This window comes from Pyrus communis, chromosome 17 (genome assembly GCF_041283825.1).
Source record: "Pyrus communis isolate YQ-2024b chromosome 17, ASM4128382v1, whole genome shotgun sequence".
Classification (NCBI taxonomy): domain Eukaryota; kingdom Viridiplantae; phylum Streptophyta; class Magnoliopsida; order Rosales; family Rosaceae; genus Pyrus; species Pyrus communis.
The window spans coordinates 22,135,585-22,153,031 of record NC_142581.1 but is presented as its reverse complement, the minus strand read 5'-3'; the positions used below and the strand labels follow the sequence as shown (position 1 = coordinate 22,153,031).

Sequence of the window (17,447 nt, the reverse complement as noted above, 5' to 3'; positions counted from 1 at the left end):
CGTTAGAATCACAATTAAAGGTCAGTTTTTCCGACATTTTTTTTTCTTTTTGCTGCATGTTTATGTATGGTTGGTCTATGAGATTTTGTTTTTAGTCACTGTTTTTAGTCACTGTTTATTGCATAATGATGGAATTGACGCGTCATTATTGATAATGTATCTTATTCATGCAGTTCACAGAGAGACAGACAGAGAGAGAAAGAGGCAGAGAGAGGCAGAGAGAGAGAGATGCCGAGGGGAAGACAGCAGGGAGAGGTATGGCTGTTGTCTGCAGTTTCATTTGCTGTCCTTCAAGGAGGGTTTCGGGGGGATGGACTGTGACAGAGAGCGGAGAAATTAAGCTCTCACAGAGAGCGGAAAAAACGGAGAGACAGAGAGACAGACAGAGAGAGAAAGAGAGAGAGAGAGACAGAGAGAGAGATGCCGAGGGGAAGACAGCAGGGAGAGGTATGGCTGTTGTCTGCAGTTTCATTTGCTGTCCTTCAAGGAGGGTTTCGGGGGGATGGACTGTGACAGAGAGCCGAAGAGAGAGAGAGAGAGAGAGAGAGATGACGATGGAAAGAGAACGAAGAGGAAAGGGGAAGCCTATGCTCTGTTGTACCTTCAGATGAGTCACTTCTTGCTTTTGATTTTGGACTCAAATAATATTTTATTATTTCTTGCATTTATATCTGCTTGCATGATCAGATGAGTCACCTTGCCCTTTTGATTTTGTACTCAAATCTTAATATTTTATTATTTCTTACATTTATATATGCTTGCATAGTCACTTTGTCCTTTTGAATTTGTGCTCAAATCTTAATATTTTATTATTTCTTGCATATATATCTGCTTGCAGGTTCGGTTTGTCATTTTGATTTCGTACTCAAATATTTATATTTTATTATTACTTGCATTTATATCTGCTTGCATGTTGTGATTGAGAGGCCAGAATTAATTTACAAATCTTTCTGCACTGTTTGGTTGGTTAGGTAGCATGCTTTTGTCTTTTTTTTAATCGATTTGGGGATTTTCTGCCCCTCTATTTATTCATTTGCTCTCAGTTTTGTTTCTCAAGTTCCTGTGTTTTTCTGTTAACTGTTCAAAGGTCCATTTTTTTTCCGTTTTGTAGTTTAAATTTTGTCTATTATTCTGTCTGGCCTACCATTTCAATTCCAATGCTCTTAAATTGTATGCATCTGTGTCTCTGTGTGTGCATATGAGGTTGTGCATCGACTTCTCTGCTGCCTAATTTTAATGCAATTTTTTTTATTTCAATTGTTTCAAGACGAGAAAACTCATTATTCTCTTATTTTTATGGATTGCAGGAAACGTCCTGCTGACTTGGGATTTCAGGTTTCATTTGCTAACCCTAACTTTTTAATGTTGTGAAACAATTACTGTTTGTACGTTCATTTGTTGTGTTGTTGTATTGAATATTTTTGTATTGTTCTACAAAATGTTTTTCATTCCGTCTTTGTTTTTGGACAACAAAGTGATTAATTACGAGTCTTTGTAGATTAATCTGTGTTTCATTTCCCCTGTCTGTCTATCTTTTACCGATTGGTTTTAGATATGTATATGTGTGACTGTTTTGAGAAGGGTATTATGTTGCACTGTATGTTTTGCATCTTCCACTTTGGTTTGACAATTAAAAAAAAGAGGTCACATATGTTATTAGGCAGTTTAGATGTCAAAAATTGTTTCCATACCAAACTTGAGCCGTAAATATGTGTTACCCGCTGCTTAGTATTTATATATAGAGTTGCTTAGTATTTGTATATAACACCAGAACACATTAGCTGCTACAAGTTGCAAACGACTAAAAAATGACAATTCAAAACTCCAACGAATTATCGTGCCTATTCGATAATGACACGGAGTTTCTCGCAATAAGGTGCAGACCCCATTCTGTCCACATAGGTAGAGAAACCAGCACCAACAAAAAACTTAAATTCAACAACGTCAAATACATGTTCAGTAATGGCTGTCATTCCTCGGTTTCTTCAATTTTCTTTTAGGCTTGGCTGTAGACTCCTTAAAATTGCTTTTGCAAAATTTTAACGCATTTACATTACAAGCTAAAGTGAATTTTTACAAATCGGAGTAATGAGCAGAATTAAGAAGTTCTGTCAAACTTTCTTGGGATATTCGATTGGATCTGCAACTTTAACCGTTGGAAGAAGGTTGGGATGTTGTTCCTTTGGCTCATTGCCACCGTAGTGGTCTTTTGGTTTTTAAATATGTACGGATGGGTGGGATTTTAATTTTAAAAAAGGGTCATGTAGGCCATTTTTGTTGGGTCATAAATCCAATGATGTGAATAATTAACTTTTTATCCTTTTAAGAATTAAGTGTTGTTACTACTTATTTGGCCACCTTTTTATCTTTAATTAATTAAATTTACATTAATGCAAATTTTTTCTAATCAATTTCATTACACACACACACACACACATCTGCTGCCTGCTGCGGTTCATGCATGCAAGACATGCTATTTGGATCATGGATCCACCCGTTTTGCATTTTTATATTTTGCTAATAAATATTCAAAATGTTAAAAACCCAAAGACTTCCGTAGAACGTAGAGTTCGCTTAGAGTTACAGTAGGTTAACTCATTGAGTTTAGGGGGTGAGTTCAGAAAAACAAAAATAAAAAAAAAAACAAACAAATACCGAAATAAATTGAACCAAATTTTATTCATTTGGTTCGGTTTTAGAAGTTCGCAAGTTGAACTAAACCGAACCAAACCGAATTCTAAACCGACTTAAACGAATTTTCTGATACGTAAAGAAAAATTGATATTCGACTGTGGGCAGGCGCAGTTAACTTTGGGATTTGTTATTGATTATTACCAACTGCTCAGGATTAAATTAATTTGACATAACTTTGCTTGACTATTGCACGGTATGAAATGGATTCTATGTTAATTTCCCATTGCATGCGATCGTTAAAATTATTTGATGTTAATGCCGTATATGACCGTGCATTATAATTATTTGACGTCAGTGCCTTACATTTGAGCAAGGCGTTTGCCCCGATTAATTTATTTGGTTGTCCATGTAAGCATGGCTTATACAATTATTAGTGTCGTTTTTTTATTAAATTGTTTTATCATTTTGGGTGATAGGAATATGTATGCATCTCGCCTCCCTTTGAAGTATCTTTATTTCTCAATTCTTCTAGGCGGAGGACAATAGTCCATAAACTCTTTTTCTAATTATGCTATATATGGACTCTATTATTAATCGAATTTTTTCTCATGTGCATAATAGCTCACATGCATGGTAATAAAAACAAATGTCATTGCATAAATATTTTTGCCTTTGCATACGTTGCTTTTCTTCAACTTTGGCTTTGACCATCGTAAAACCTAAAAAAACTGGCCTTATTCCTGATGCCTAATTTGACATACATGACAACCGGAGGGATGAATGAGAGAACGAAAGGGACTCATCCTTCTTTAAGTGCTTCAATAATTGCTATTGATAACTGGTCTCTCTCAACGAACTACAAATTATTCAGAAAAAATTTTTTTCGTAATTTACATACTTAATAAAATGAGTATAAATAAACTTATAACAAACACAAATTGGTTATTCAAACAGATTTATAAATATTTCTATTCATGTATTCTTTACTTATAAAAAATTAATTAAGGTATTTTCTTTGTTGTTTCAGATTTTTTAGAATTTAAACAATGTTTCTCAAGTCTACAAAATTTTATCTTTTTAAAAACATTTATTGACATTATATTTAATTTTTGATTCAGAGAAAAAAAAAATGGTGAAAGAGATCGATCGAAAAGAACAACAAATTCTAGGAGGGGTTTTGGTAAAAGATTTAAGAAGATTGGTAAAAGCTCGAAAAGAAGAACAGCTTCGAGGGACAAAATTGTTTTATTCAGAGACTGCTCCAGGACCCAGCACATCAAGAGCACAAAAAATAGAAAAAACAAGAATGGGTTTACGTGTTTATGGAAAAGGTGTCAATCGAAACAAGTTGGTTGTCCACACTATGTATTCACCTACAAATCGTAGTAATCCACCAAAAGAAAATGTTCAAAAAAACTGTTTTGGGTTGTACAATTGGATTTGCAAGTTTAAACGTCCGAAGAAGATTGGGATGCTCCTTCTTTGGTTCATCTCCACTGTAGTGGTTTTCTGGATTTTAAAAAATATGTAAGGATCAGCTAGATTTTCAATTTTGAAAAAGGTTGTGTGAACCTTTTTTGTTGTCTGATAAGTATAACGATGTAAACAATGAAATAGTTTTTTGAATTGTGTATATGTAAGGATGGTTGACGTATTAGTGTAATGATGTAAACAATGAACTCCCTTATCAGTTTAATAATTAAGTGCTATTACTACTCTTTTACACACTTTTTTAGTTCTCATTATTTCATTGCTGCCTTTAAACAAAAAAAAAAAAAAAAAATCATTTCTACCTTAATGCAATTTTTCCCTAATTTTGCGACTTCATATAATTGATGTTCATATTCCATTTACTATATAACAAAGATAATCACAATATTCAGAAATAATTCATGTTTTGCTTCAACTTTAATTTACCTTTATTTTTATATTGTTTATGTTTATTCGCTGGTTGATCTATTGTTCACCTAGAGTTGTTTTTCTTTTTGTTTATTTCATTGTGTCGTGTATGTCCTTACATTTATAGTTTTGTTTGGTTGTTTATCTTTCTATTATCCAGGTTTTTGCAATTAATTCCTCACACTTGCCAGTGATTCCTTTTGCAACTACAAACTGGTTAGCTTTCTCGCTTTTTACATATAAATTGGTTTTCAAATTAAACTTTGATCTTATTTACTTTCTTTGTTTTCGTTTTAGAGAATTAAAAAATTGTTAATTTTGGTAGATGTGGAGAAATGTTTAGGGTCTTAACATAATTTATATGTGGTTTCTTCGATTTTGCTATTTTGTGCCTAAAACCTTTACAATCTTTGACAAGATTACTAAAATTAAGTGCTCTTTATATCTGGTGTTAGTCAAATTTAAGTAGGCTTTTACTTATGGGATTATATTTTGGGTGCATTTGTGTTTTTAATGCACCCTTTTTTACGTGTGGCGATTTAATTAGTGAGTAAGGTGTAGTCATTCGTATGTTTTTTTTTTTTTGTATTTGCGTAGTGTTATGCCTAGGAAACTCAGAATACCTGGGAAGGTTGCTGAAATTCAGCATGCCAATTTGCGCATCTTTAATGGTGATGTTTATCCAGATGATGTGGTTTTGCAAGATGTTCCAACTTCTTACGATCAAGAATATAACAATGTTTCGAACTCTTTACTATCACATAACAATACAACCAATCCTGTTCAACCATATACATCTGTTTTGAAACAAAATGCATCTATTAGTGATGAATTCAACTCATCTTCGTCTGTTGCTAGCACTTCACATGAAATCACCGTCCCTATTTTTCTTGCGAATGATGCCACTTTGCGTGGTATATTGGTCACTGATACTGAAGCTGGTCATTCTGTTAGAAGCTCACATGTGATTGGTCAAGCCGCTTATCAAAAAAAAAGAAAACGTATGTGCTCTTACAATATATTCATCTTTGCATTTTTTTTGGCTTATTTAAAAACTTAACTTTTGCTCGCTGCTTTGGGGATGATTTTGTCGCTCTTTCTTTTCATAGGTGGTGTTCCAGATTATATTGATTTTGGCCCTAGAAATTTTCAATGTCAATATTGTGGCGCTTTATTTTGGTCTACAGAGCGATTAAAAACAAACGCTTCTTCTACTAGAAGGCCACAATTCACTGCATGCTGTATGAGTCAAAAAGTAAAATTCCCACCTGTTAAGCCTGCCCCTGCTTATTTGGACCATCTACTAAATCCAACAAATTCTCAAGAAAATTCACATTTCAAAAAAAAATGTTAGATTGTATAATTCAATGATGGCATTCACTTCAATGGGGGCTAAAGTTGATGCATCAATAAACAAGGGTCAAGGTCCTTATGTTTTTAAGATTAATGGTCAGGTGCATCATTTAATGGGTTCTTTGTTGCCTCTTGAAGGCGAGAGCCCTAAATTTGCCCAACTCTACATTTATGACACTCAAAATGAAGTCAACAATCGTATGAGTTGTTTTCCTCATTTTGAAGCATCTTCAAAACTTGACGAACAAATTGTTGGTGGGCTCATTAAAATGTTAGATGAGTGTAATCAGTTGGTTCAATTATTTAGACTTGCAAGGGATAGAATTAATCAATAGTCAGCAAGTTCTTTGCGCTTGCGTTTGTACGGCACAGTGAACAACCATGATGCGCAATATAATCAACCAACATGCGACAGCATAGGAGGGTTAATTGTTGGGGATATCGGTCAATTTCACACCGAAAGAGATATTATTATTGAACACAAGGCCACTGGTCTACAAAGGATAACAAAGTTGCATCCTAAATATATGGCTCTTCAATATCCTATTCTTTTCCCGTATGGTGAAGATGGATACACCAAAGGTCTTCCTTGGAATCCTGCTTTTAAGGGGAAAAAACCCAAGACTGGTGGGGTGTCTATGAGAGCATTTCTAGGTTACCAAATTCAAGATAGACCAGGACAGGATAGCACCCTGTTGAAGGGTGGCAGATTGTTTCAACAATATTTAGTAGATGCATATGCCACACTTGAAGAAGATAGACTTGATTTCATTAGGACAAATCAAAGTTCTTTGAGAACTGAGCGTCTTAAAAGAATTCATGAGGCGTTAAAAAACGGAAATGCAAGTGGTTCAGACATTGGTAAGAGGATTATCTTGCCAACTTCATTTACTGGCAGTGCTAGGTATATGATAAATAATTATCAAGATGCCATGGCTATATGTCGTCACTTAGGAAATCCTGATTTATTCATCACCTTTACATGCAATGCTAAGTGGCCAGAAATTATTGAAGATCTACGTGAAAGACCTGGTTGTAAGGCTGAAGACAGACCAGACATCATATCCAGAATTTTCAAAGCAAAACTTGATCATATGATTAAGTATATAAAATCAGGAAAACCTTTTGGCAAAATTGAATCTGGTTAGTTATTCACTTTTCCCAATTCTCAAGATTATTTGTTTGTTTTCTCTTATGAGCATAAACCTTAGGCGCTTCGTTTTCATGTTTTTGTCTTATTTTTCTCCGAACAGTTATTTACACAGTTGAATTCCAAAAAAAAGGTCTCCCGCATTGTCACATCTTGGTTTGGGTCAGTAAAGAGTATAAATGTCATTCTCCTTCTGATGTGGATTCAATCATTTCGGCTGAAATTCCTAGCGAAGTATTTGACAAAGATGGGTATGATGTTGTTGCACAGTATATGATTCATGGTCCATGCGGTCTTGCAAATGAAAAATCTCCTTGCATGAAAGAAAAAAAATGTTTCAAGAAATTCCCAAAACGTTTTGCAAATGAAACTACTTTTGAATCTGATGGTTTTGTCACATACAAACGTAGGGAAATGGAGAATTGTTTTGTTGTTAAAAATGGAGTCAAGCTTAATAATGCATTTGTTGTCCCTTATAATCGTGAATTATTATTAAAGTATCAAGCTCATATAAATATTGAATCGTGTTGCCAATCAATGCTTATTAAATATCTTTTCAAGTATATAACCAAGGGTGTTGATAGAGCTAGAGCTGTTTTTGAAGATCAAGAGTTTAATGAGATTCTAGCTTATCTAAATTGCAGATATTTATGTCCTTATGAAGCAGTTTGGAGATTGTTACAATTTCATATTCATTTTAGAGAACCAGCTGTTCAAAGATTATGTGTGCATCTACCCTCTGACCAAAATGTTGTCTTTAAAGACAATGATAGTTTAAACTATGTTGTTAACCAACCTGATCTTCAAAACACAATGTTAACAAAATGGTTTGAAATGAATACTCAAGATCCTAATGCACGCCAGTTGTCTTATGTTGAATTTCCTTCGAAATATGTTTGGAATAGTGAGAATAAAGAGTGGACTCGAAGGAAAAATGGTAAATCTCTAGGTAGAGTTGCATATGTTCACCCTGTTGCCGGTGAATTATACTATTTGAGATTATTGCTTAATTATCAAAAAGGTGGCTTTTGTTTTGATGATTTAAGAACAATTAGAGGTGTTCTTCAACCCACATTTCAGGCTGCGTGCAACTCGCTTGACCTATTAGGAGATGACAAGGAGTGGAACAATGCAATGTTAGAAGCGATGGTTACCGCATCATCGCATCAATTGCGGCAATTGTTTGTTACATTAGTTTTGTTTTGTGATGTTGCTGATCCAGCAACTTTGTTTGAGGCACATTGGAAAATGATGTGTGATGACATCTCGATAAAGATGATTAATGCTTTTGGCTTGCAAGATATGTCTAAGTATGAGGATGAACTTAAAAATTCTCTTTTGTATGAGTTAGAAAAGTTGTTTGTTGCTTCAAATAGTTCTCTATCTAAGCATCATCTCCCAATTCCAAGCAAAGATGTCATAGATAGACTTAAGAATAGAAGTTTAAGAGAGGAGTTAAACTACGACACTGAATCATTGAAAGAGCAACATTCACAGTTGGTTGCACAATTGAATAGAGAACAAAAAATAGTTTATGATAGTGTCATAAAGGTAGTTGATCATAATAAGCCTGGTATGTTTTTTGTTCATGGACATGGTGGGACTGGTAAAACTTTTTTGTGGACTACTATCATAGCTAAGATTAGATCAGAAAACCATATTGTTTTGGCAGTAGCTTCATCTGGAATTGCCTCCCTTTTGCTTCCTGGAGGAAGAACTGCACACTCTCGATTTAAAATCCCTATTAGCATTACAGATTGTTCACTTTGTGAAATAAAAAAAGGAACTCAACTAGCACAATTAATTAGTGATGCAGCTCTTATTGTTTGGGATGAAGCACCAATGAATCATAAACAATGTTTTGAAACTTTAGATAGATCTCTTCGTGATGTTCTCAAAGGTTCAAAACCAGGTTTTGACGATTTGCCATTTGGAGGAAAGCCAATTCTCTTTGGAGGTGATTTTAGACAAATTTTACCTATTGTCCCAAATGGAACTAAGGCTGACATTGTTGAAGCTTCGTTGACAAGCTCTTATCTTTGGCCTTCTTTAACCATTTTTTTTCTCAAAGAAAACATGAGACTTTCAAAAACAGGTTTGAATGAAAAGGAAAAACAAGAGTTGGCTGATTTTGCTAATTGGATATTACAAATTGGAAACGGTAGTGTCACTAATTCTATATTGTCAACTGATGAAGAAAATTCTTGGGTTGAAATATCAAAAGACTTTCTCATTGATTTTGAAGACAATCCCATTGAAAACATGGTTTCAGCAGTGTACACAGATTTTCAAAGAAATTTTCATGATGTGTCATATTTGAAAGAAAGAGCTATTGTTACACCGCGAAACGACACAGTGACTGAAATAAATGATTTTATGTTAACTATGGTGCCTGGTGAAAATCGCACATATCTTAGTTTTGATTCTGTGTCTTCTTCAACAGAAAATGTTGAAAATCTTGATATACTATACCCATTAGAATTTTTGAACCAACTTGACTTACCTGGTTTGCCACACCACAAGCTAGCATTAAAAGTCGGTATGCCAATAATGTTGCTTAGGAATTTAAATCAAAGTTCTGGATTGTGTAATGGCACAAGATTGGTGGTGATGCAATTAACTGATAGAATTGTGGAAGCAAAGATCATAACGGGTAGCAACATTGGTGAAAGAGTTTACATTCCAAGAATCATTACTGAGTCATCACAAAATAAATATCCGTTTACTTTGCGAAGAAGACAATTTCCTCTCAGAATTTGCTATGCAATGACAATTAATAAGAGTCAAGGACAATCTTTGAAGATTGTTGGGCTATTTCTATCTCAAACAGTTTTTTCTCATGGACAGCTCTACGTTGCATTATCTAGGGTCACCTCAAAAAAGGGTCTTAAAATTGTGATTGCTCATGATTGTGATATGCCTTACGGATACACAAAGAACATTGTTTATAAAGATGTTTTGAATCGTTTACATGAAGGTGTGTTGGTTTGTGTTTATCCATTCATTTTTCTTTTTCTCTTTTTACCTATTTTTTTGAATTCTAATGTATTCTTTGTTTCATCTGTGTGTTGTATGATTTTAAAGTTTTTATTTGCTTTTAAATTTACTTTGTATAGATTGATGGAGCATATGCCAATTCGTCTTTTGTTACCATACAACCCAATAAGCAAACTACAAGTTAGGATATGCAGAATTTGGGTGACAAAAAATATTGGAGCTGATCGTCAACCTGCAAGTTTGGACTGTGTCTTTGTTGACAAAGAGGTTAAATCTTTACACTTTTTTTTCATTATTAAATAGGTACAAATTTATATATGTCGAAATGCATTTATCATACAATTAGTATTAATTCAATTTTTCCTTCTCATTTATTCACATTCCATTTGGTTTTGTATTACAATTTCAATCTTTAATGCATATGAGAAATTATTTAAAATCTACATCATTTTATGCATATTTTTGTATAAATGTCAATCTTTAAATTTTCAAATCTATAAAATAGTAACTTTGTTACTTTGTATGATTTGCTTTTATGCATATGTTACTCTATGCTATAGCCATACAAAACATGCTTTATACATTATTTGATATGTGATTTAATGCATTTTTTGCTCATTTAAAAACTAATCGATCTAATTTTGTTTTTCCCATCCAAAAGGGACATGCAATTCAGGCAACCATGAAACCCTGGGACATCCAATTCTTTTTGGAGCATCTAAAAGTTGGGATCGTGTATGAAATAGATAAATTTCGTGTTATCCGCAACAGAACGTCAAGCAAAATTGTCCCTCACGATGCTATGCTTGAGTTAAACAAAAACACTAGCATAGTCCCTGTTGAGAAACTAAATCAAGTGATACCAATGCATTGGTTTAATTTGATTGAATTTGATAACCTTGACCAAAGAGTTGATAAAGATGTACACCTCACAGGTAAATCGTCTAATTTTGACGATTGTCGCTATTCTAAAATCATTGTTCTTAGTTTTTAACTTAATAAGCTGGTTCTTATAACTGTATCATATGTAGATGTTTTTGGTTGTCTAATGGCTTTGCAACCAATTGAAAACATCACTGTGCAAAATATTAGACTTGAAAAAAAGCGAGACCTCCAACTTCAAAATACTAGGTAAACCATACTTCTCTTAAACTATAATTACATGTTTATACATATATACCCATATAAAAATTACATAAATAGTTTTGACTCCGTTTTGCAATTGTAGAGGTGAACAAGTTACAGTTACCCTGTGGGCAGAAACTGCAACAAACTTTCAAGAAGATGCATTAAAATCGCTTTCACCTCCTGTCTTCATTGTTTTGACTTCACTCAAAGTGAAGAAATATAAAGGTTATATCTTAACAAAATCTAAATGTTATCGCTTTTCTTTTATATTTATAATTGTTTTCTTTGTATTTATAGGAAAACCTGTTCTGGGAACCACAGGCTCAACGGTTTGTATTTTCAATCCTGATATCCCACTACTTTCAGAATATGAACAAAAGTGAGTGCACAAATCTTATTTAATATTTATTTTCGTTTTTAATTTTATAGTCTATATTCTTGGACCTAAAAATTTGAAACTCAGGTTTGAATACCTCAAAACACCCATTGAAACTCTACCAACTTCTGCTGAAAAGTATGGGAAAAGTACTACTATCGTTGATTCAGAACAAAAGACAATTGCAGAATTGCTTCTTCTTGATCCGACATTAAACAAGGTCAATCCACCATCACTAAATTATCTCATATTTTGTCAATTGTATTATGCAACTACTTTGCAATTGATTGGTTGTTGTAATTTGGAAATCACATTGTTTCTTAGTCTATACTGTGTTGTGTATACAAAGTGTCATGTTGTTTGTTTGTTTCTTCATTTATAAGCTTCAACACAAAAAATTAAACAATTTATATTTTGTGATTCAATATACATTTTCCAAATGTCATTTCATGACCAAAATCTGTATTCTACTTTATATTTTGTGTGTAAATGCATTTTATAGGGTGCAAATGTCATGTTTGTGATTTTGTTCTCAAAATGTCATTTGTATTTGAAAATTTTATATCATACCAGAATACAAGTTTCATGTGTCAAGCAACAATTGTCGATTACGATCTGACAAATGGATGGTGGTACAAGTCGTGCCCGTATTGCCACAAAAGTGTGAGAAATACAAATGGAACCTTTCAATGCTTTGAGCATGGGCTGCTCAAAAAAATGCCTGAACCATGGTAATTTCCTAATTTCTTCTTTCTACGTTGTTTACATCTCTTTGCAATCAAAATTTTGTTTTTATTACAAATTTTTTAAACTGCAAAACACATCTCATGACATCTTCATCTCTTATTTAGGTTTAAGATGAATTTTATTGTGGATGATGCCACAAATCAACTCAACTTTTTAGTGATTGGAAGGACTGCTGAAAAACTTTTAGGTATTTCTTGCCACTCTTTGGTCATAGAAGAAGGCTATGATGACTCTTCTGTCTTGCCACCACAGCTCCAAAAATTGGTTCACAGCACAAAAAAATTCCTGCTCCGTTTTGGAAATCAAAACAATGAGTTTGGCAACACCGACTTTGTTGTTCATGGAATAATTGAAGAACAAACATCAGTTGAACCAAAACTTAGTTCAATTGTACCACGTACACCTGCTAAGAACATTGGAAAACAAGTTATTGATGCAACAACCCCTCTCCCTTTTACTACCCTTGAATCCCAGACTCAACAAATCCAATCAGCTGCAGCAAACAAGGGTGTAAAAAGAACACTATTTGTTGAAAATGAACCTTCAAAAGCTCACAGGTTAATTTTTCCTTTTCAAGTAATGTTGGTATTTCATTAAACAAAAACATCATGTATGCACTTTATAATGCTCATTTCCATATTTTTTAAATTTGACATGTATTCACAGCAAACATGATGAGGGGAGCCAACCACTGTCTACTAATTCAACCAGAATCTCAGCAGAATTCTCTAACTTGGTTGTCCCAAAAGTTGAACCTACAGACAAAAGTCCGATCAGTGCTTTAAGAAGTAGATCACAGGCAAAGAAAATCAAAGACAGGTACAATGACATATTGTTTACAATAATCTATGCCAACTTGGACAATTACTTACTATTTTGTTCTATTTTGCTGCTCAGTATTGGAGATGTTCATTCGCCAAAGAAATGAACTATGTAAGACATCGTGATGGACTACTGCAAAGGATCAAACATATATATTTTTTGCTCATCCCACTAACATGGACATATACTTTTTGCGAATTCGACTACTAAAGTCAACTAATGTACATACCATAAAAACATGTTTATTATGTTTTGCAACTGTTGGAATGATACAAACCCCTGCATAACATGTATTTTGTCATGTTGTATGAACAAACAAAATATGTGTAAAGTGCATGGTACTTCAGTCTCTAATGCAAAGACACTATATTTCGTCCTTGCAACTATTGTCAACGTAAACTTTCATTCAAGTAATTTTGATTGCATACTGACTCTCAATATTGACTTAATACATAAGCAATGTAAATGAAATTACTTTTTCTATAGATCAATTCACGCATATCTTGCTTTTTCTTTCATTTGGAGCTAATTGTATAAATATGTGGTTTTGTAAACGTTACTCATGTTAAACATACGTTCTCTAACTTGCTACATTTATGAATGCAATTATATTACTAAAGCATTTTCAATCAATTTTCTATGAATATTATTCATCATCTAAAAACCCGCAGCAAAGCGCGGGCATTCATCCTAGTCAACTCTGATTTGGTCCCAAAAAGTCTTTTTTTAAAACTAAAGACGTCCCCACAAATCCTTAGGAGAAACCTTCCTAAAATATGCCATCTTAACCTTCAAAATACCCAAAACGTCGAGAAACGTCAATCTGTGAAAGTTGCGCACTAGGCTTTCTTTTTTTGGCCACAATCAAACGACTTGGAATTAAATTTTGAAATTTTGATATAATCATCTTGAAAGACTTACAAATCCACTCAAATTGGAATTACTTCAAAATTCCTTCATTTGATCACTATTTGCTCAAAGTATATTCACATGTCCTACAATTGAAATATATAACAAAGTATCGAAATTCAATCAAAATAACCAATAAATTATAACTAAGAATAAAGTAAAATATATAGTATAACATTGACTCATCACGTTTCCATATTCTCTCAAAGTTGAGCTTTGCCGTGCCCTTCCACTAAATTAAGATTTCGATCGATTTTATCTGCGTCGCAAATCGCCAAATTGATCTTTGGGTGGTCATCAAGCTCCGAAAAAGGACTAACAACGAGCGAGCTTGGCCTTCAATTCGCTGAATTACATAGCTCACCGAGAGACAAGTGATAATAATGACGTGGAAAAAGAATTACATGCTAGTTTTCTAATTGGTTGGTGTGGTTAATTTTAAGGTCCAACAATGCCAACTAAGACGTAATACTATAGGGGTGTGCTATCCACACACCTCATTTTACTTCTCACACACCTGTTGATAATTTCTGTCTGTTGATCTTCTTCAATTCATCCGATCCGATGACCAAAAATTAAAAATATGTGTGAGAAGTAAAATGGGGTGTGTGGATATCACACCCCTTACTATATTAACCTTACACATCAACACATTAGACCCGAATTTAACAGAATAAACATAATCCCATCAAAGTGGAGCCAATTTAGAGTACGAAGTGGTGAAATTTTGTTTCCCACGTGAGGAGGGTGGTGGTGGTGGTTAATATCCGGTGTGGGCGTTAGAGCATTGCGAGGACCTTTCCCTAGTATTAGGGGACCAAAAAGGACACACCTTTGGTGTAAAAATTGCGTAGCTAAATTCATAACGATAACTGCTAAAAACATCTAAGTCGTAAGCATATCCCAAGATCTTATTCCAACTTTTTTAGAGCCTCTGGTATTGCAGTTAAGACAACAATGGTTTTTCTCGGCTCTGCTGGATGAAGCAACATAAGTTTTGAGAATTTAAGAAAAAGTTATCGCAAGTATGGGTGGGTACAGGCTGGGCCCAAAATTGGAGGGACCGGACCTAACCCGCTTGAAAATACAACGGGCTGGGGCCGGGCGGATTTTACTATTTTGAAATTGAGAACCGGACCTAACTCGGCACGTATAAAACGGGCCAGTTCCTACTGGTGCAACGGGTACAATTTTTTTTTTTTCTAATTTTCAGTATCCCACCCAGATTCCCAGTCGAAGAACCGTCGGAGACAAATTAAAGAACTGGATCCATCAGTAACCGTAGCCTGGAATTATTCAAGAACAACAAAATAAGTAGACTAAAAATATAAGTCCACGAGATTATGAATTGCATGCATTTAAATCGGAAAACCCCGAAAATTAAGCAGGAAAAAAAAAGAAAATCAACGATTGAGTACCTCGTGAATGATGATGGTGAGGTTGGCAGAGACTTTGTTGTTGGCGATGGTGTTTTTCGACGTGCGCTTGTCCAGTTCGACTTTGAGGAATAGCTTGAGGTTCTTCTCTTTCTTGGAAGAGCGTCGTCTTTGCCGAGCATGGTTGAAACGGGAAAGGACTCTGGAGACCAACTGACCCTTGACGACTGGAGGCGTCGAGATCTGGATTCTGGAGGCTGGAAATGGTTGTTGAAATGAAGAATTCGAGGTCGAGATCGAGGTCAAGGTCAAGATCGAGGTCAAGGTCAAGATCGAGGTCGAGAAGAGTCGAGGACTCAAGAGGAGTGGGGACTTGAGTGGACTCTAGAGTCTGGAGTCTGGATTTGGAGAATTTGACATAACCCATGTGGCTATGTGTTAGAAATAAACGGTGGAGATTTAATCTCCCTGTAATGAATGGTGGAAAAGGTTTAGGTCGGGGGCCTATTTTCTTTGAAATTTGTACCTACCCTACCCCATTAATTAAATGGACCTGCCCCGCCCTATTTTGAATTTACAATATATGTAACCGCCCCGAATTGGCATTACTTGTTCCAATCCACGGGTCCAGGACCTGTTTGCCCAGCCCTAACCGCGAGTGCAACATTAAAGTCGAGTTCATGAGACATCACAAAAAAAAGCCCCCCAAAAAAATAGAACTTCGAAGCAAGGAAAGAAGTTTGGCTACCTATGGTTTGGGGCACTATACTCTTGCTAAACAAAACTCAGACCATTTATTACAAAGGAAAAGCCCAAAATATGGGTTGTGCTTGTCCCATACCAATCTTGTCTTTCTTACGTGAAGTTTGAGCAACCAAAATCTAGCCCAAGATATCTTGGGCCAACATTGTTTCTACTTCATCTCAACTATATATAAATAAGTTCTTTATTGGCATATTATAAATGAGTAAAATAGAAAGGAAAAAAAAAATCTTCTTGGGATGGATTAACTCCAATACTTGAGATTTAAATAGCTTGTAGGATTTATCTTATGGGATAAATAAATATCAAAGGATATTCCACCCACATGAGGATATTAACCACCTAATTATCTATGTGATAATTAGATGAAAATCAAGAGATATTCATATTAGAATATACTTGGGATTTTCATGGGCTTTTCAGTCTTTGTACGCTCTTCCCAACCATTATATAAGGAGACTTTGGGGAAGAGAGAAAATATAAGAAACAAAAACTTTTCCATAGTTCAAATATTCTAGTTAGGTCTTTAGAGCTATCATTTTTTGCTCTAATTCTTGGGAGGTGAAAACGAAGGGGCAACTCGACGTACCGTAGCCAACCCGACGACCTGCAAGATTCTAGACGTGCATGGAGGGTCAAAGCAGTTGTTCGTGTTTGTAGGAACGTGTTGAGATTCAAGCTTCTGCATAAAAGGTACACACGTCCTTTCGAATTTATTTATAGTCTTCCAACAGTGGTATCAGAGCCACTCACACACTCCTAGCATGAAAGCATGAGATATATATATATATATATATATATATATATGAATATGCCATGAATGCTTGTCTTTAAAATTTTCCTTTTTGCCATGCTTATTTTTTTTTTCTGGGTTTTAACACTTGGGTTATGTTATTTACATTCATATGAGACTATATTTAAAATTTGGTAAAGAAAAACCAAGTGGTTAGAGAGATAATTGAAACCCTAGTCTCGTAATAGTATGAAAAACGAAATTTTCCAAGGTTTTTGCGACCCTTTTTTCGTACGGTTGGAGTTGTTTTTGGAATTTTCCAAAGAAGACTTAATTGTAGATGGTAATCTGATCTTTTTAATGACATAATATACGCATAAAACGGATGTATATTTGTTAAGTTATGGCCTCTGTGAACAGGCCTCGCTAGAGTGAAAAATCTGGAAATTTCAGTTTTTTTTTTTTTTTTGAAGATGATGAATAGTGGTTCATCTCTTCCACTCTCGGCCTAAGCAAGTACGAGTACAATGCTAGGCTTTCGTGGATGTTAGCTTCACTGTT

The 17,447-nt window shown here is 34.6% G+C and overlaps 1 protein-coding gene and 1 long non-coding RNA gene across 2 annotated transcripts; both read left to right on the top strand.

The window, feature by feature from the left end:
* The first annotated feature begins 182 nt into the window (after positions 1-182).
* On the top strand, positions 183-10,944 carry LOC148689624 (uncharacterized). The gene is made up of 4 exons (XR_015958209.1): positions 183-1,335; positions 4,694-4,749; positions 10,153-10,300; positions 10,695-10,944. It is a non-coding gene; the product is annotated as an uncharacterized LOC148689624 (long non-coding RNA).
* A 137-nt stretch (positions 10,945-11,081) lies between these two features.
* On the top strand, positions 11,082-13,015 carry LOC137724563 (replication protein A 70 kDa DNA-binding subunit B-like). Its single transcript, XM_088688515.1, has 6 exons — positions 11,082-11,164; positions 11,262-11,386; positions 11,459-11,540; positions 11,625-11,757; positions 12,111-12,268; positions 12,389-13,015. Exons 1-6 carry the CDS (start codon positions 11,082-11,084, stop codon positions 12,879-12,881), a joined length of 1,074 nt encoding a protein of 357 aa, XP_088544641.1. The 3' UTR covers positions 12,882-13,015.
* The last annotated feature ends 4,432 nt before the right edge of the window (positions 13,016-17,447 follow it).

What these genes read in the sequence shown, in the direction of transcription:
- LOC137724563 (XM_088688515.1), top strand. Translation starts at nt 11,082, where the DNA reads ATGGCTTTGCAACCAATTGAAAACATCACTGTGCAAAATATTAGACTT. An exon ending in CAAAGTGAAGAAATATAAAG is followed by an intron (nt 11,387 to 11,458) that starts GTTATATCTTAA and finishes TTGTATTTATAG; the next exon opens with GAAAACCTGTTCTGGGAACC. An exon ending in CTTTCAGAATATGAACAAAA is followed by an intron (nt 11,541 to 11,624) that starts GTGAGTGCACAA and finishes TTTGAAACTCAG; the next exon opens with GTTTGAATACCTCAAAACAC.